This window comes from Oryzias latipes, chromosome 16, assembly GCF_002234675.1.
Source record: "Oryzias latipes chromosome 16, ASM223467v1".
NCBI lineage: Eukaryota > Metazoa > Chordata > Actinopteri > Beloniformes > Adrianichthyidae > Oryzias > Oryzias latipes.
The window spans coordinates 27,964,257-27,984,392 of NC_019874.2; the positions used below are offsets into that span (position 1 = coordinate 27,964,257).

At 40.1% G+C, this 20,136-nt stretch overlaps 1 protein-coding gene and 1 long non-coding RNA gene across 2 annotated transcripts in view; one reads left to right on the forward strand and one right to left on the reverse strand.

The window, feature by feature from the left end:
• Nucleotides 1–900, reverse strand: part of LOC110016708 — a 24,993-nt gene extending 24,093 nt beyond the window's left edge. Inside the window, exon 1 of the long non-coding RNA XR_002292041.1 lies at nucleotides 853–900. This is a non-coding gene — a long non-coding RNA (uncharacterized LOC110016708). The remainder of the gene's footprint in view (nucleotides 1–852) is intronic.
• LOC101159293 (gamma-aminobutyric acid type B receptor subunit 1) overlaps nucleotides 1–20,136 on the forward strand; it is a gene marked incomplete in the record, with an annotated part of 118,173 nt that overhangs the window by 22,678 nt on the left and 75,359 nt on the right. Inside the window, 1 exon segment of the mRNA XM_023963908.1 lies at nucleotides 12,120–12,280. Within this exon segment, the coding sequence (XP_023819676.1) occupies nucleotides 12,120–12,280 (161 nt within the window).

Genomic DNA, 20,136 nt, shown 5'->3' on the forward strand with positions numbered 1-20,136 from the left:
ATGGAAAAAAAATACTTTTGACGTTAAATAAGATGTCACAATGATTATATCAACATTTTTCTTTCTAATTGTGACAATTGTAATGATCCGTCTGTATTTGGACATCTTTAAATGTGTCTGGTGAAAAAAAATGGTCTGAAGATGTCAGAACTTGGCACAAAGTACAAGACCCACATGTTCAAATCCTTCAGTCGTCAGAGGAGGCAGATGAAAGTCAGGGTAAAAACTCAACTTCTGTCCATCAAATCCATCAGCATCCCACAGCACACGGCTGCTATTTCATTCGCCACAGGATGATCCCATTACACACCCATAACTTAACATGGCAGCATAAATAAATATCTAAAATAAAGCAGCAGACATAAATACTCCATAGTCTGATGTTGTGACCTCCAAATGTTTTGAAATGTTCAGGATTCTCAACAGGCTTCATGCTTTGGATGGATCCTAGCTGTGTTTGTGAGCAGGAACCGTGGTGTGGACTGACTTATGGGTCAAGCAGGCCCCGTGTGTGTGTCATTGACTGTATAAGTGAACTGGACCGAGTGAGTGTGATGTCATCGGTATCAAACCAATCATCAATCAAGCTTTATTTATAAGGCACTTTTCATATAAAAGTATAACACAGTGCTTTACATTAAAACAAAACAAAATAAATAATATAAAAACAAGCACTTAAATTAAAATAAGCACAAAAAATAAAAAATGTAAAAATAGGGCCCCCCCTCCCCGTACCTACACAACCCCCCCACTTCTTTCACACCTCCCAGCCCCCCCTAACTGATGGGGAGAGACGATGAGAAAAAGGCTGTGAACGAATACAAGATGTTGGAAACGCTAATTGGAACTTACCTCTCTGTGAACAGCCGCATAACCAGCCAAATGCAGCATCACAGGCGGGGACCGCTCCACCACAGCTAAGCGGTGATGCAGTTTCCCATCCAGAGGCTGAACAGCAGCCGACCCAGAGGGAGAAGTCCCAACTGATGAAACACCGGAAAGGAAAATGAGAATGAAAAAGTGAACATATTGATAAAAGCAATAAACAATAAAACATTGGGTTGGGAAGGGCTGCTGATCAGAGAGCAGGTTTTTAGAGGAATGCTTAGAAACGCATGAATGGATCAAAATACCACTCTGGGGTTGTTTTTTGTGAAGAACAATCATAATACATTTAAAAGCAAAAAACATTTTATTTTAGAAGGAATGAGATCAGAATGCTTCCATTGTCTATGCGGTTTTAAATTATTATAAAAGCTTAAAAATTAAACAGATTTAGAGTAATGTGTAAAAGCTACTGCGATTAATATTGGAATATTGTGCCACAGATATTTTTTCACTTTATCTTCATAAATCTCCTCCCACAGACTGATGGTATCCGCCTCCAAACCAGGCGGGGAAAGGGAACACATTTTTTTTTTAAACTAGAAGTATTTTTGTTTAAGAATTTGGTTATTTGGTTAACATGAGATGACAATATTAGAAAACCATTAAACAGCATGATTGGGCCCCATTTTCCCACACTTAACCATTTATTATAAACAATATACTCATAATTGAGTTTAGTTTAATAAAAATTTTTCATCATATTGGGGATTTTTGCATGACCAACTGTGAGTAATTCTACTGTAAAAGTGTGTGACTGGGTCTGCAGTTAACACTCAATTTTCAGAGAAATTACTTATAACCATAAATAGAGACATAGGATTTTAAAATTTGCATTAAAAGAGATGCAAATCAACAGTTTGGATGGTTACTCAATGCACAAAGCTGTGTGTGAAGGACCAATGTCATGGGTCCAGCATAAATGTTTATTTCCTCTGGGCATCGTCATTTCCTGGAAGTGCGATCAATCAATCACTGGGAAAAGCTGAAAGAAAGGACTTCTACTAGATTTCTAGCTTCATCTGCAGCCCCCTAAGGCTCTGAAAATTGAAAATAATCACTTTCTTAAGAAAGTTTTGGGACCCTGTCACATAATGTTTAGCGAAAATTTGAGCACTCAGGTCAGGCCGCTCAAAAGCTGTGTTTACACTATATATTTACTTGTAGGATGGGGTAGATTTGTCTAAAAAGTTCTGCACAGACTCTAAACTGTGTGATTTTATTCACCCCTCTGCCCTCATACAAAGTGGATTTGTAGCCTGACTGGTGACAGCAATGGATTGCAATAAACAGCTGAATGACAATACTTCTGCAGTAAAACATTCTGGTGTCAAAGCGGAACGCCTTCATTTCTCAGCCATGAATTAGTAAAAACTCTGTAGTGACGTGCTGAGCAGCTAAAACCCTGTCAGGCTTGTTCAGGGGAAACACTGCGCCTCACTTGCCAAACGCCTGCAGCGTGTTGTTACAAGAAAAAGTGAAACATAACACAGCCATTTGTTCTTACAGTGTTTAGAATTTGGACAAAATATTTATTTAAAACACAGGAAATACACATTATAGCACAAAATACTCACTAAAACAAACTCTTGGGTTGTAATAGATGAAAAACAAGCACTTTAATTTATTTCAACTAAGACTATTTACTTTGAATTGAAATGTTTTTTTTTATTGAATTCCTTTTATTTAATTCCTAATTTTTATCACTCTTAATATTTATTACTTTAATTTACCTTAACTTGTTTCCCTCCAGCTTTTGCATCTTTGTGTATTTTTAACTTTTCTTTTTAAATGATAATATAATGAAACATTAGAAATCCATGTGAAAAAAAGCTTTTGTCTCTGTCCTGCTGTCTTCTTTATTTGCATGTTTGTCAAACCTGAAAGTTTCTCATCATCAGATGTGTTCATATATTTGGTCGTGTTTAAAATTCACAAACGCACATATTCCGTGTGAAAATGACCTTCACACTTTGAGAAAACGTGCTGTTGACTCACAGGACAAATATAGGTATTGATTTATAGAACATAACTTTGATGCAGCTATGGTAACCTGATTTATAATTCAAGACAAGAAGACATCAATTTGAAAAATATTGTGTAAGCATTTCTCAACCTTTTCCTTGATCTGATTGAACTTTTATGGAAAATCAAAGTTTTATGTTTCTAGTTTTGAGGATTGGTTTTGGTCGGATTCTCCGGCTTTCGTAAAAGTGGAGATGCTGCAGAAACCTCGTCATGTGAGCGCTCCTCTGCAGGATCATTTACATAAGTGTATTTTATCCATGTAAGCACTTTTTCCTGCTGTAGCAACCCCTCCCAAAGCACACCTGCAAACATTTGTGCTCAGAAATAAACTCCCAAAACTTCCTTATGAAACTTAAGGTTCATGCCGACAAACATCCTTTGCATGATCTCTGCAGGAGAAAACTGCCAGCACCGGGCAAATGTGTTGCAGCTATAAATATCAGCATTTTGGAGATTGATTTTACACAACATATGCTGTCTGAGAATTTCCCTGGGATTTGATTTCCAGGCTAAATAACATGCTCTCTGCAGGTGAGGGAGATTGTAATCTGCTGGTGGTGTTTAAAGAAAAAAAAACAATCGAAACATTTCTATCAGGAGGAAGATGAGCTCCTCTACAGAAGCCCATTGCGCGGAAGGCAGAGGCGCACATTATTCAGCTCTCATTATGGCTCGGCGGCGCTGCACCACCCGAGCGTTCCTCTGCCTGTGTGACTGCTAACAGTCGTCTCTGAATGAGGCATTTTGCCACCGTGAGGGTTGTTAGCGCCGCTCCGGCATCTTGCTTGTGTTGGCTGCGGGCGTATGGAGGAGAACAGCAGATAAAGTTCACAGCTGAATAATTGATAGAGCGTTGGATTGGTCACAGGGTGGTAGAGAGGAAGAGGAGGTGGAAGTGAAAGGCAAATGCCAGAGATGATTACTACTCTCAGCCTGTGAGGGCTTGTTAGCAGCTGGATCTGAATGACTCTCTGCTACATGGAGATGTTCAGATAATGAGATCTGGCTAATGAACCAGGCTTATATAATACTCAGATTCCATTAGCCAACTACAGAGAGTTTTTAATTTAGACTTGGGCCATAATGGTTGCCTTCTCAATTGTTGAAATAAGTAATTTTCGCAGAGGGTCTACGTTGTAATTAGAGCGCTAACACAGGAACTGCGAAAACAAAAGCTTTAGCTGGATTGTAATCAGCATCATCATTTTCCAAACGGCTCTGTATTTCCCATCATGCCAGCTGAGATATCATCCCTGCATGATCAGCCAGCAGGCTGTGGCAGGTGAACCCGGAGCGGAGGCGCCCAGGAGGCAGCGGCTTCTCTGTGTTTGCTTTCTGAGCCTCCATCACTTTTCTGATCCTCTCATCTGATTAAGGAGAGTAAATGTTGCTACCCTGCAGAGTAAACTCATTTCAGATTCTTAAATGTCCAGCCTTGTTCTTCTGTTTGATGCCTAATGAAGGCAGGGGGTGGCGAGAGCTGTTTCTTTATTGTTGCGCTGCAGCTTCCTCTGCACTCATCCTGCAGCTGATCTCACCGCTCAGTTTCCCTGAGGCGCGTGAACTGCTCCAGCTGAGCTACGGCCACCCTCCTCGCCTGGAGGAATCCCGTAATCAGATTCAGATACATTTATCACAAACTGCTCAAGTGAGGGTGATGATAAATCCAGCTTTGACTTCACAGAGGGTTGGAGATGTCTAGAGATGCTCAGGGCTGTTTCCTGACAGGAAATGCTCTAAATAAGGTCTGCTCCGAAAGCATCTTGGGGAGAATAGAAAAGAAAAATGTTCATCATCCCGGAAGAAGGAAGGGTACAATTTAGGGTTGCCCCCGGGATGAAATTCTAAATCTTTGACTTCAAGGGAAAACAGGAAAATGGATGTTTATAAAGTCATCATGTTGAGATCTTCATTCAGAGTGGTTCAAATCTTTGTACTTTGGGTTTGTGACGGAGCAATTCTTCAGTCTTATGACTTCACAGACATTTTTCCAAAAAGATGGAAAGCCATCAATGCTGCTGCCTTTCTGCAAGCAGAAACCCTCAACTGGTGCAGGGGAGCTGGCGGCTGCACCTTCATGAAACTGCCTCACAGAAACCCTGCAGTGCAGTTGGACCTGCAGCCTCTGGGAGGCAATAGAGACTTACACACCAACACTATTGACACTGATGTGGGACACTATATTGTCAAGAATTTGTACTTTTTTACTGTTGTAAAATTACACTTTTACTTCACTACACAATTTACATTTTTAAAAATATCATTTTTGCAGCTGGGTTGTTAAAATTACTAACTTAGCTTTAGCATCAATACCTCAGCTTTATATTTTGAAAAAAGTTTAGATTTTTTTACTTTAAAGTATTAATTAAAACCCGCAGCAGTCCAGGACCGCAAGGACCGTAATGTTCTTGCAATTCTTCATCCTTCATGCGAAAGAAAGACCAAACATTTTACCCCCACCACACACTCAAAAACTCGCCAATATTAGCACGTTTCCAGTAACGGATAAAAAAGGTAAAAGAAGAGATGACATCTCAACAGGAGATATAGGGCTCAAAAAAAGTTCAAAATCTGTTAACAATCCAAATCACATTTGACGGATATATCCCATAATAAATTCTGAATGTAGTTTTGAAATTATTATGGGATAGCTACAGGACCAAAGGCTTAGCAGCCATTTTTCTGGCAAAGTGGGAAATTTGGCTCTTTTTACGTTTTTGCACATTATAAGGGAAAAAAAAAACTTAGTGAAAGTTACAGTGATATTAACAAAATTTCAGACGCCTGCTGAGGTCAAATGTCAATGAAACTGGGAAGAGGCCATCTTAAATTTTCCTAGAAATCAAATCACCCTTCGTACTAGCTAAACTCCTCCTATAGGGATTCCTCGACCATCTTTAGGAAGAAATTTTGGTTTTAAAGTTTGTAAGCTTTGAACGACGTTAGGGTGGCGAGATCGCAAAAGTAGCTTTTTCCTGTTTCTCCCATATTTTGGAACGTTAATGTTGTGAAAATGTAATGCATAAATTGCTGGTTCAAGCTGAACAAAACAATACAGTATGAACATATTAGGAATGTGGGCGTGGTTAAAACAAAAACCTCTGTTGCCAAGAAAACTCCAAAATGTCCTTTTGCAGACTCTCCTAAAAGCGACAGACCTGTTCGCCAACCCCAGGCGACCAAAAACTAAAGTGGTTGCTCTGGAGATAAAACTAACAGAAACATCTTAAAAAGTGCTTTTTTTTAAAAAAAAGAAACTAATTTCTTATGTGCAGCATATCACAGAGTCAGAGGCCAGTAGAAGCTTTCATTTTTAACATTCTCCTTCAAATTTTATGTTTGCAACATATTAATAAAATTCATCTTAATTGATAAAACCATATTTCCAGTTATTTTTAAATGAAGGTGACACTCTGAGAAAACATGAGTCTAAAGGACTTTAAACATCAACTTTCCTGTAATCCTTCTGTCATTTAGTCGTACACATATCTTGGGAAAAGTGTTAATTGTGGCCTCAGTGACACCACTTTGAACAAAAGGCTGACAAATAAGGCTTTTGATCCTTCAGAGACTGTTCCATTTTCCACGTGACTGTACATGTTTGTAGGTCATGTGTTGGCCTTCTTTCTGTGTCAGAGAAACAGATTCTGTGCTGAATGTGAACAGAGGGTTCGAACAGCTTGAGAGCAGACTTCAGCCTCCTTCTCATCAACACTAACTGGCCTACATGACTGTCGCTGCTCCGCTCAGATAGAGATGAAGGCAAATAAAATCGGCCATGATTGATGCCGTGTGCCACATTTTCTGCTGATTTTTCAAAGCGGAGTTGTTGCGGGGAGAGGCGCTGTTGAAATATGAATCCGTTAAAGTGGTTACAGGACATGCGCCTATTGATTTACATGCCAAACAGCAATCAGGCCCACATTTTAGCTTCCATAATATTAAATAGATTAAGAAGGTTAGAGTGTCGGCGTTGAGTTAATTACGTCTGTGTTTAATAAATCGGTTTGATTGCATTAAGCAATCACTTGTTTATTCCGTATCTTTCATTTGTTCATTTATGTCTTTAGCACACTTTTCAGCCTTCAAACATCAAAACATTCAGCTTATTATTGCTAATTTCAGTGATTTTTATCCACAATTTTTGAACTAAAAGCATTTCAGACTATAGGATGATGTCAAGGAGCTATAGAAAACCCTCCTCCTCCTCATTTAGAGTAGAAATGAATGGTGGAACTTTCTCCGCCCTTCTGTGGGTGATGTTGAGTCAAAATCCTCCCCCATCTTCAGGTCCTTTTCTCACACAAACTACTGTTTTTCACCAGTTGGCTATTTCAAATAATCTAACACTCAAAAAGGTCGGACACTTTTTTGACTCCTGTCTAATTGTTCGAAATCAGGATTAAATCTCCCATTTTCCCACAAGAATAGAAATCTCTGAAGAATTCCGATCAGATGTTGGTCTCTCTCGTGTAATTGTGTGAGCAGCTTTGATCACAAAAGCATAAAACCGATGCGTTGTGTACTCTGGAGCCTCTGGATTCTCCTTCAATGCTTTTCCCTCATAGGGATCGTCACAGCAAATCCTCCACCACCATCTATCCTCTGCATTCTCCTCCTCCACGCCAACCGCCCTCTTGTCCTCCTTCACTGCATCGATGAACTTGCTCTTTGATCTTCAGCATCCTTTCACCAACATCATCACTCTCCCTCTGTCCAAACCATCTCAATCTGCTTCCCTGCATTTATCTCCAAAGCATCTAACACGGTCTGTTCCTCTGATGGATTCATTCCTCCATCCTCATAAGTCCAAACGAAAACCTCGACATCTTCATCTGAAGCCTCTGGATTCTGACAATCTAAATTTTATATTAGTCGAGTCTTTAAGTGAAATATTGTCATTTGAACGTAATAATCAAGGTAACTTCAGGTTAATATTGTTGTCTTTAGCTAATTTCTTCCAGAAACTAACGGCAATTGTTCTGAAATATAAAAGTCTGTTTGCTTTTTCAAAACCCGCTTTCTTCAGGAGTTTCTTTTGCTTAGAGCCTTCAAAGTCCTCAGGAACGTTTGATGTAGAGTAAGTTCAGGAAACTCAAGCTAAGTTCAGACATTCCTTTTGTTCAAATCATTCAGGGAATAATCACTAATTATGCAGAATCATAGATTTTTCAGGTGACGTTCATAATCATAGAGCTTGTTTTCAGATTGTTATGCACTATTCAGCACGTTTTGCTTCTTCAATGGACAGTTTAGCATTTTAGCAATAGCAGCAACAACTTTCCGCAATAAAGCGTTTCCACAGGAAATACAATTCATCCAGTTCATATTCATATATGAATCATGCAATCTGCTTGTCCTCTTTTACGTCTTTATTTCTCTGATCCATAAAAACGGCAAAAATGAGAGAAGCCGTCCTACTCCTTTGGCATCAACTTGTTAACCACCATGTGTTGTTTGGTAATTATCCTCAAACTGAAGGATTTTGAAATCAAATATCACACAAAGACGGTCTCCAGATTTGAGAAGCTGCAGCTGCAGATTCTACAGCATTCCAGTCAAATTCTGCAGCTGCAAAGATGCCATTAAACTGAATCAGCAACTCACTGCTCCTCTATTTATACGATAACCTCTAGGAAAAGAGGATTTATTGAAGGAACTTTATTAGAGCATGTCGCTCTGCACTTCATCACTCTGCCTCTTGGTCATCCGGTGATCAGAGATGTTCATGCAAGCTGCTTTGGCCCTTTTCCCCTGCTTTTTCTGTATTTGTAAATAACAATAAGTCATTTTGTATGTTTAGTTTCAACTTTAATAATTTGAGTAGCTCAGTGCATAAAGAATTAAGTGCTGGTAAAAAAAAAAAAAGTTCTGTATGTTTCTGAATGGAATCCCAAGTTTTGATATAGCATTTGTTGAGATGTCCGCCTGATTCAAACTTAAAATCAGTCAGTTGAACTATTTTGGATTAACAAAACCTTTTTATTTCAGACACTTGTCAAGCTAAGCAGCTCAACAATAATAATATCAAAGCATATCTGCACACACCAGGTTAGCCAATGATAAAATGATCAAAAAATGTTGTTTTATGGAAAAAAGATGTAGTTCATTTGACATTTTATTCAAAGTGAAAAGGTAACAAAACACAATTCCTCGAGGTTCATATTATTTTTTATACATCTGTACAAACCAACCCATGTTTAGTTTTGAGTTTCAAATAGTGCTGTTGTTTTGCAAATGATGCTAACATATTTACATTCACGTGTTTTAAAGTAACTTAATCTTAAATTAAAACGGTTAAATTTACTCTAAGCTGTAAAAGAAAACTGTGGAATCAGGTACCAATTATCTCAACCTCTTTGAGTATTGTTAAAGTTTAATATTTTACATTTTTTCTATTCCTCAGTTCCTCACGTCCAGCAAAAAAAGCAGACAAATAAATGGATAGAAATTATCGTCGCAAACAAATGTTATTTATGTCTAGAAAATAAGGTGTGAGAAGTGGATATGAATCATTCTTTAGGGGGGAACTTTCATTTAGGCGACTTTTATTATCTGCTGCCACATGTGTTTCCAAGCTCATTTTCTTTCTATCTAGAGGTCCAGCTGTGCACCGGTCTGCAGGATGGGTGCCGGAGTGGATGAGCTCAGTTTGATCCGGCCTGTCTCCACCGCTGCTGCTTGATGTGGCTCAGGCAGATAACCAAAGCACATCATTTCAAAGCATTGGGTTACACCTGGCGGTTCCAATCAAAGTTCTGCAGAAGAAATGTGAAGTGACTTCAGGGAAAATCCAGCTGCTTTAAAGTGAAAACTTTTACTGATTTCTACAGTTTTTCCAAAAAAGCGATTTACTTCAAGCTTTATTTATTCACTCACTCACTCACAGAGATGCTTTGTGGACCGATGGCTGGTCCAAAGTGTGGCTGACTTGTGTCTAATGGCAGATGCATACATCTGAAATATTGCTGTTTTTTTTTCCTGTCATAAAAGATTCTGTTGAAAAGAGCACCTGCCATATTTGAAAAGATATTTAAATATTCCAATCATACTTTCCAAGGCTAAACTTGATTCTAAAAAAAAAATAAGAAGCTTAAAGTCTAAAAATATGAAAAATAGTTTGAAGTTAAATCCTAAAAATCAAAAGATTATCAATCAAACTACTGATTTTACGTTACATTATTAATATTTGCAATTGTCCCTGAAATATTAATTTTATTTTGTCCCATTTTATTTTATTTAAAGACATGTGGGATGTTTATATCACAACCAAAAACTCTCTCTTGAACTGAAATGCAATTTTTTTGGGTCAGTTTTCATAACATGTATTTTCTAAATATTATTCATTTAAATGCATCTTTCAGTAGTGACAAATATTGGAGAAGAACCACAATTACCTGGTTTATTTCTGACTGCAGAGGGGAGGAGGTTGGGTTTCCAATACGGAGCTAAAGACACATTACGACATCTAATAAAGTTTGTAAAAAACATTCAAACTTAGCAAAAACTGCAGGTTATCTGCATCAAAATGAGAGGACATTGCCTCTGAATCAAAGTCCTGCTTAAGTTCTTCAAAACCAGTCAGGTACAAAAACATCTACGTTATAAATGACCCTTAAACCAGAGCTTCGGACATGATCTTTTTTTTCTTTTTAAAGCTTTTTTTGTTGCATATTAGGAAACTAAACAACAGAACAGGGTCAAAGATTAAGAGCTGCATAAAAATGGAAAAGATAAAACAAATCTATGAGATATACATACACTGCTTGCTGTAAGTGACTAAATAAAAAATAAAAAACCCCACACTCAGAGAAATAAAACGCCATTGAACTTCAGGGGGCGGGGCCGCAACTTACTTTTTGATCCAAAAGTTCACATGGCTGATCTGAAGAATGAATTGATTTAATATTTGCTTTTTTGTCGCAGAAATTTTTTTGTCGCATTTATTAAATAATATTGTTTAGTCCTTCAAAAACCAGCAAACCGGAAGCCATTAGGCCTTATTGTTTGCAGAGGAATAAATAGGAGATATTTACTCTCTTCTCCAGATTTAATTGTACCTATGGAGAAAATGGGACCATAAATCGGAAATTGGTTCTAATTCTAAATTATAATAGTATTGTTTATTGCTTTAAAGTAATTTAACAAACCCATTGGGATTTTGTTAAATGAGGAGAGATCCAATTTGCTGCAAAGGAAAGAGCACCTGAATGCATCCTCAATAGACAACTTAACACCAATTTGACTTCCGTTTTTAGAAGACCACTTTATTATTACCACAACTCACCGCCTGTAACCCGGATGACGTCAGTAGTTAAAATGCTGTGCTATCGATCAGTTATTGATCACCGGCGCGCCGCAGCAGTTGCGATGAGAAGTCAAGTGGAAAAGAGAAAATGTGAAGATTTGACTTCAACTCAGCGGGAAACTCATTAGAGCCCCCCCCCCCCATGCCACCACCACGCTCCCCCTCCCAGCGTGGATTTGGAGCTCCCTCTCTCGCGCTCAGACAGCCGGTGCTGCAGTGGATCAGACACAGAGCTCGAGCGCGCTGCGTCTCCCGCTTCTGCTCTCCACGGCGCGCTGAAGGAACACAGCCGAGTTAAACCGGGAGATATGTCGGGTCTGTGTTCGCGCACCAGCTGGGTTCTCCATCTGCGACTCCTGCGTGTCCCTCGCTGCGCACGAGGGGCTGCATTCTCCTTCTAATCCGCGCGTCGCCTTTTGCTTTTTTATGCGTAAAAGTCGTGAGTTCTTTGATTTTATTTTTTTATGATGGTTTGCGGTTGTTTTTAAAGCCTGGAGCTGCAGGAAGTGAAAAGGAACCGGCCACCTCTTCTGCAGTCTGAGCCCCAACGACTTTGTCCCCATGATGACAATGAGGCACGCGGGGATAAACTGTTCTAAATCTCATCCCGGTTAAATAACAGCTATAACCGCGCCACAGCGGGCTCCCCTGAGACCTGCGACATCCACCCAAACGCTGCCCTCATCCCGACACGTGTTGAGTTCACTTTAGATTGACTTGCAGCCCCCTCACCAACAGCAGCCTGACCTTTGCTTGGCGCGCCTCCGCCGCATCGCCGGAGTCCGCTCACCTTGAAGCATGCTGGCGGAGCGCAGATGTCCTCCGCGCGCGAACCGCGCGGCGCTGCTTTGGGCATCTCTCATCGTCCTTCTCCTTGTTTGGCCACGGCCTTCCGCAGGCAAGAAGAAGCTGTACATCGGAGCGCTGTTCCCCATGAGCGGGGGCTGGCCCGGAGGGCAGGCATGCATGCCCTCCGCTCAGATGGCTCTGGACCTGGTGAACAACAGGAGCGACATCCTGCCGGACTACGAGCTGGAGCTCATCCACTACGACAGCATGGTGAGTGCATGTGTAAAGGAGAGTCAGAGGAGGAGCGCTCTTAAGTGATGTGAGGTGTCAGGGAGGGATGCATGATCAGCCTGTCAGGACTCTTGTGTGCTGAATTCCTGAGTAGCTCAAACATCTTTTTTGCTGCTTTTGGACTTTTCTTTCTTTTTTATGGGAGTTTTCTCGGGATTTGGGACATAAACGACAGAAATTTCCAATCTTTTCCCAACTTCCAAGTCTAAAGGAAAAGAAACAACCAAAACAGGCCAAAGAGTCCTGACAAATGGTGCTAGACTGTACTAAAGGAGGAGAAACACCTCCTGCTTGTTGCTCATCAATCATTGATCATGTCGGTATTTGAAAATGCCAGCGCTATCAAGCACCATAAAACTTCCATTAATCAATATTCATCCCCACTTGTGGGTCTCCCTCTGCCGTCCTGCCTTTGATTGTTCTCATGAAGAGGCATGTTTTTCAGGAGCGAGAAGAGTGCACGGTCATAAAAAGCCAACTGGACCCCCTTTCCCTGCCAACAAACAAACAAACACACACACATCCGCACACACACACACTCTTCATTGAGGCTCATTATCAATCAAGCTGCAGGACAAATGCCTGGAGAGCTGGCTGAGCCGCGGAGCAGTGAGCTGCACCGGGACTGGGTAGAAATGTTCTGCGAGCTTTATTCTGATTGGTGTTCTTGGCTCTGCATTGGTATTCTGTTAAACAGGGGGGAGAGAGAGAGAGAGAGGAAAAAGTGCACGGCTGTGTGCATGTGTGTCTGCATGTGCATGCCAGAGAGAAAGGGGGGGGGGGGTTGGCATGGCAACACAGTTACTCTTGAAGCAAGCCACAGAAACCAACAGCTCTGTGAAAATATGTGTTCAAACTTGTCCTCTGGAAGCACGCTCCTGCTTCTCTGCAATCAAATGCTAAGCAGATGAAATTTGTTTCTCTGTGTGCATCCTCTGACAAGTGGACCGAGGCGGGCAGGCTGCTGCCATGAAAGTTAAAGAAACTTCCAGATTTGAGAGGGATTGGGAATCCTTAGCCCTTGCAGAATCCCCCAAAGCTGGTGTAGCTCTTCGGATTTGGAGCTCCTGTTTTAGCTAAGGTCTTTAAAATGAGGTTTCTTCCTATCTGATCTCACCTGGCCACAGTAGAAATCCAGATCCAGCTTATCGAGAGACAGGGATATAATTACAAGAGAAGAAATTTGCTTTAATGTTTAGTTTGTCAGAGGGCAGACCTCCTCCTCGTGTAATCTGCCCCCTTTTTGTTTTCTCAAAGCCGAGGATCAAAGGCTGCAGGAGGGTAATCCTGCAGCAGATTCTCAAAACCATCCACTACAACACATGCATTAAGGTTTGTTTTTTTTGGCAAACGGGAGCAAGAAAACACACCCACACATGCTGTTTTATGACTATTAGGTTCGGGAGTATGGAGCTTGTTCAAGTTCATACAATATTCATGAAGCTTGACACTTAATCCCAGCCTGTCCTTTTAAAGGGATGCAGATACCCTGTGGTAGCAGAACGACTTGTTTCTGCGGCTGTTCTGGTGACAGCATCAGACTATTTACAGCCTTCTGAGATCTACATGCACAGACAGGCACGTGCATGCGGCTCGTGCGCACATGCTCTCCACACAGAGCTGTTGCCATGGATATATCAAAGCAGAGACTGCAAACTTTGATCAATTATTAACAGTGATGTGTGAGACAGTGGAGATGGAGAATCGGTGGAACAAGGTGTTTCCCTCACTTCCGCTTCTTATTTTAATTGGCAGCCGTGACGCAAACTCCGCCGGTGCAGCATGACCGCTTTTCATTAGTGGTCGTCACGCTCTGCCCACTGGCATAGCAGCCTGGGGTGAGGTGCCAGACGTAATTATGGGGATATAAGGAGATTCATACGCTGTCCCCTAGACATTTTCCTATTCACGCTCCTGCACTATATTTCAATTGTGAGTCAAATTTCAGAGCTATCTATTCCTTTTTTTTACTATTATTCGGTTGAGCCAACATGTTTTGGGTCACTGAGCTTTGAAATTAAGAAAAAAATGAAATTTTTGAAGAATCCATTTGATGAACATCTGCATATATTTCTTTAATTCTATATTGACGTTGTCCTTAAAAGAACCCAAGGTTTTAAGTTCACAGTGCAAGTGGTCTGCAGTGTGACACGGTTAGTCGTCAATTACAGGTCAGGGGTTCAAACCTCAGGTTAGACAAACATTGTTTGCTTAAGGTGTTGTCACACAGCTACCACGAACATTTTGCACATTTTCAATGTATAAAATTTCCGTCTTTCGTGATACATGTGAGATACACGTAATTCACAGGTGTTTCTTGCGTCTGTCATTCGTCGATGTGCGCAGATGTCCGTTGAGGGTTTCGGCTGACGGGTCTTTATGTGAATTCAGTTTATGCAAATTTTTATGTAGTTTATATTTTGCATTGTGGCTTTCCATGACCGTTCCACATAGGGCTAACAAACTTTTCATGTATGTACCACCAATGCATACCTTTTTATCACATATACGGGGCACATATTATATAGAAATTATGTAATTGATGCACACATTTTGGGCCAGATTCTGCTTTTACATTGAGTTCTTTGTGTGGTTTATTTGTACTTCAGTGGATTTAACGTGGTTCAGTTGTGATATATCTGTGAATGTTTCACATGAAGACCACAACATTTCTCACTTTTTCCATATGTACTAACATATGACACATAGGCAATATGGATAGTGGCTGTGTGACATCGCTTTTAGACAACACCTGTCTAATTAGAAATAATCTGTGTGTCTTTGGACTTTTGTTTCTGCATAAATTGCTAAGATTTGTCTTGCTATGGTATTAACTGGTGTGTATGGAGAAAACAGTTTTTTGTGACTTTTTTGCCACTGTTGTAACATAAAATGCCATTAAAGCACAGTATTGGCAGTGGCAAGTAATGGACAGAGGGGTGGGACAGCCGACCTCTTGTGGCTGAACATGTTAGAACATGGCTGTTCTTGATTTAAAAATCACATATATTACCATTTTGTGCAAATCTGAGTTAAATATTACATAAAATGTCAACAATTGTTTCAAAGTGAATTCCCATTAAAATGTGTTTCAGGCTGTAAGTACGCTTATGATGTATGCTGGAGGGGCCTATTGGTTACTTGTTTAACTGACTTGGGCTCCCCTTTTCTAACAGGCTTCAATCTGGAAGTCAAAGGTTTTTTTCTCTTCTATTACAAACAAATGTGTGTTAATTCTTTTGAAGGCGCGCCTGACAGCATGAACACGGTAATACAGCTCTGATATTGGCTGTGGGAATTTCAGCACCAAGGACAGTGACAGAACAGCATGTGTGTGTGTGTGTGCTTTTGTGGCTATGCACACACAGTGACATTAATCTGTACGTGTGAGACTGTGAGTGGTGTTGGGGCTGTCGGAGCAGGCAATCCCTGCGACTGAGGTGGGCCTGAAATGAAAGTGGAAATAGTGATGACCCCTGAGAGCTGCTGAAGACAGACCACAAAGAATGGCAGGGATTCCTGAGCCGCTATAGCCAGCAACCCCCCCCCCCCCCCCCCGCTCCCTGTGTGTGCTTTCATGAGGCAGACGCTGTGCCGTTTCACCCCTCCTCGCACAGTTGTTCCCATTTTGTTGCAGCACCCTTTCTGCATTCAAATGCTCAATAACTAAAAGATAAAAAAAATAAATAGTTATAGTTATAATGTTTTTTCCGTTTTTTTTTCTCCAAGAATAGACTCCTTTAATTGCACACCTTCTCAGAATTTTTGTATGAAGGTGGAAGCAGCCGTGAGTTCATCACTGTTGTCAGGTTAAAGAAAAAAAATAACCGTTAGCTTCAATTTTACTCAGTTTAAACAATGACGGTTAAAGCTAAATTACATGTAATCTGTATAATAAAATAAAAATAAATGTAATAGAAATTGACCAGAAAATTGTAAAAAAAAATAAATCATCATCTGGACTCAAATGAGCAAACAGGTTGGGGCTTTTTATTATATCTAATTGGGAAATTTTTTTTTAGTTTAAGCTAAACTCAAGGTGAAGGGATTTTTCCCCTAAACAACCTGTTTATGAGAGACGTTCTCAGTTCTGCCCACCTCTGGCTGAGAGGTGGACAGTAAGAGCCACTTACTGTGATTACTTTTATCCTCAACATGTTTCATTTGACACTCTGTGCCCTTCTACTTTTTTAAAACCCATTTGCTAATGCATATGTAATATAATTGGCTTTAAACCTCCAGGAAAAAAAACCTGCCGGTGATGAGTGGGAGACACGACTATCATTTTCTGGGAACAGTTCAACTACGTGGACATCAGATGGTGGCACACTAAACCCCCCCCTGGGCTGAAAATAGGTTTAAGAAAATCTAGAAGAAATCCAACCAAATTTTCTTTTTGGCACAGGACTTTCCAAAGATAATATGGCTGAGAAATGTATTATTTCTCTCTCTGTCTACAAGTGGATGCATCAGAATGAAGAGGAGGAGGGCACTATAGCCCCACCCAGCATGTTTTCTACCTCACAAACACACTCTTTTTCAAATGGCAATTTTTATATTTGCTCCTGATTCACAACAATTTTAACAAATAAATACTCAGAATTTCATTTTAGGCGTGATTTTCTTACTATATCATCCATAATCAGAAAAATGCCACAAGACATGATAAAAACACCCCAAACATGAGTGGGGTTTTTAAAGGCTCAATGAAATCAGCAGAATGGACATGGACAGCAGGCAAGAAGGGATACTCATGTTGATATGGCCAATAACGCCACCCAGATGTCTCCATGGAAACCAAAGTCCACACATTTAGAAAAATGTAATTTCTTTTATCGGAAGTGATGAAATACACATCTAAGTTATTGTCAAGACAAGAAAAGAAACACCATAGAGATTGGGAGAAGCGCCACGTGCCGTCAGAATCTGACGCACAGTTATTCTGTGCTTCTAGAAGTTTTTTTTAAGAACAGACACTCAACAGAAACGCTTGAGATCTTAAACTTTTCAAAAAGATTTCACTTTACTGAAACAAACTTCTGAACACATTCAAACTTTGCAAAGGGTTTTATTCTTATGATGTGGAGACGCTAAAATTGGTAAACGTGTTTATCAGCCTCACAATGGAAAAAATGTAGGGTTTTTTGCAAACATGTTGCCTCTGTAGGGGTACTAAGCATCTCCCGTCATTGTAGTCCATTTTACTTGACTTAAATGTTTCTTTTGTAACTCGTTTATGGGAAAAAACCTTTTTCATTTTGTTTTAATTATAAAGCATCAAGAAACGTTTCATTCAAAAATTCAAAAATATCGTTTTTCTTTCAAATAAAGGGCTCCTGTAGAGATTTATTTAGTTGGAACAGTTTCACATCCTATTTTTTGTGATGCCAAATTAATATCTTCAGTTTTTTATATATATTTAGCAAGTTAAAAGCCCCAAAAAACTGTGATTCTGTGTGTGATTGTTGACCTTTTACAGCATGACTGTTGCATTTAAAAGCTTTTCTTGAGATATCTGCACGCTGATAATTGGTTTTACCACCCAGTAAAACAGTTTGTCTGAGTAATGCGTGTCATTATATTTTCCCTGCAAACATTCACTGGTGATTATCTTTTTTTCTATACTTGAGGTCTGCAGCTCTTTGTTATTTGTCATTCATTTTGTGTGTTTTTCCCAGATAACTGTATTGGTTTCACACATTGAGGCTTAATAGTTGTTTGTCTTGTTTTTGGATGCACATGATCAGAGGCATCCCATCTTGATTAAATATTAATTTCTACATGTAATTTTGAAACTCAATTAAAAACAAGCTGCCATTAAAGCCAGTAATGAGCTCCAGCAATGATGGATTGATGAAATTATTTCAGGATAATTACTGCTCATCAGACAAGTTAAGTTAAACCTGGTAACGGCAGAAAACTAACAAGCGTCTCCTTAGCGTGCAGCCAGACATCAGCCCCAGTGACAGAGAACACAAACAACCTTTGGGGATGAGGCTGTTTAGAGAGCGTCGTGCTTCAATTTGCATGAGAGGAGAACAGGGTGCTTTTGAGGAGCAGGCAGCCGTGGGTGCGGAGGATGCCCTGCAGGCTCCAGGGGCGTCCCGAGCTGATTTCTGTCAGAAACACCCAGAAGAAGGCGGTGATGTGTGGAATCAGCTGGAGTGCTGATTGTCTGAGCAGAAAACCTAGAGCCTCTCACCTCTGATTGACATCATTATAGTGAAGCTGCTTTCCTGGTAAAATGAAAGTTTCTGTTCAAGTGATTATCGAAGGCTTACACAGTGAAACTTCACTATTTGTTACTGGAAAAGCTCTAGATCTTCTTTTATCTGTTATAAGCTTGAATTTCCGAGGCAAAATTTAGAAGAAACAGGTAACGTGCATTAACTGTTTACTTTATAAAAGTAAACAGGAAGTCAAACCGGAAGAAAAGACACACCTGAGGGCTTCGAAGCAGGTAAAATGTCTAAACTTTGACTCAAAGTTTAGCCAAGCTAAATTGTTAAAAAAATCACTATTTAAAAAAAGCTGAACTGGAGAAACAGCGAAGTATCGTTTTAGGTATGCTGTATGCAGAATGAACTGGGTGGCAGTGGCGAGGAAAACCTCAGGAAAACCTTTAGCTGAACCTGGAGGAGGGGCCTCCAGAACAAGACGGTTACATTTTTTTATCTGCGGTTGGAAAGCAATAAAGAAATGATCACTAAGACTGTGGTCACATATGCCATCACATATGTCATGGTGCCAGTGCACAGTGACCTAAATGCAAGTTGTTCAGCAAATTTTGACTGGTGGCGGTATTTGTAATTGGAAGTCGGCAGTCGCATTTTTACACGCTGCATGGTGGCTGTGGAGGTTTTAAGAAAAGGGTATCATTTTACAGCGACTGGATGATTTTTTTTTTTTTTTTTAAGATCGGTCAGTGGCCGCTGGGCACATTTGGAGATCGCGCTGTGGCAGTCCATTGACAGGAAAGCAGGAGTGCAATCCTTGACTAGAAATTGTATGGTAGCTGCGCGGTCACTCGGCAAGGGCTGTTGGCGTAGGACGGGGGCCCAGCGATGACCAGATGTCAATCTGGTGACCCCGGCCCCCGTGGGTCCTGCATATAAATGGGGAGATGGCACTGATGATTGGTGATGAAGACTCTGCTGTGTTTGGACTGCTTGGACCTTCGTTTTGTTGGGTGCTGGGGTTTTCTTCTTGCTGGGTTTCTTGGGAGGCCTGTTGTCTAAGAATTTGTAAATTGATAGATTATAATGACAGAGTTGAGAATGACCAGTGGTGCAGAATGGCTCGCTTTTTATATACACCCAGGTTACTCAGGTTACCGGGTGGCTGGCGTAGCACTTGATATGGATGGGCCCTGTCTAGAGACATTTACACATCGTCCAATCAGAGCTGCCGCTGCCCTGATTCTGTAATGACGTCATCCCTGCCTTACTGACTGCTTCCTGTTTATCGTGGAAATAAGAAAAAAGCAAAGACCCAAGTTCTGTAATTTTTTTATTTTGAAGATAAAGAAGTTTGTTTCTGCTGTAATGAACGATACTGTTCATACATGGATGTAAACTGGGCATCATAAGAAAAAAACACCCAAAATCTTGCAATGAAAATGTGTAAATCATTTAGAGATACAAACAAATATAATTAATTTTCTTTATAATAGTTATAATTATTATAAACAATTAAGGTCTTTTATTTTACAAGTTTGCAATTTTGCAAAATTTGTCACGTTTTTTTCCAGTTTGTACTTTTTTGTACTGTTAACGCCTGTACTTTTAAGTAAGTAAGTAAGTAAGTAAATTTTATTTGTATAGCACCTTTCGCAG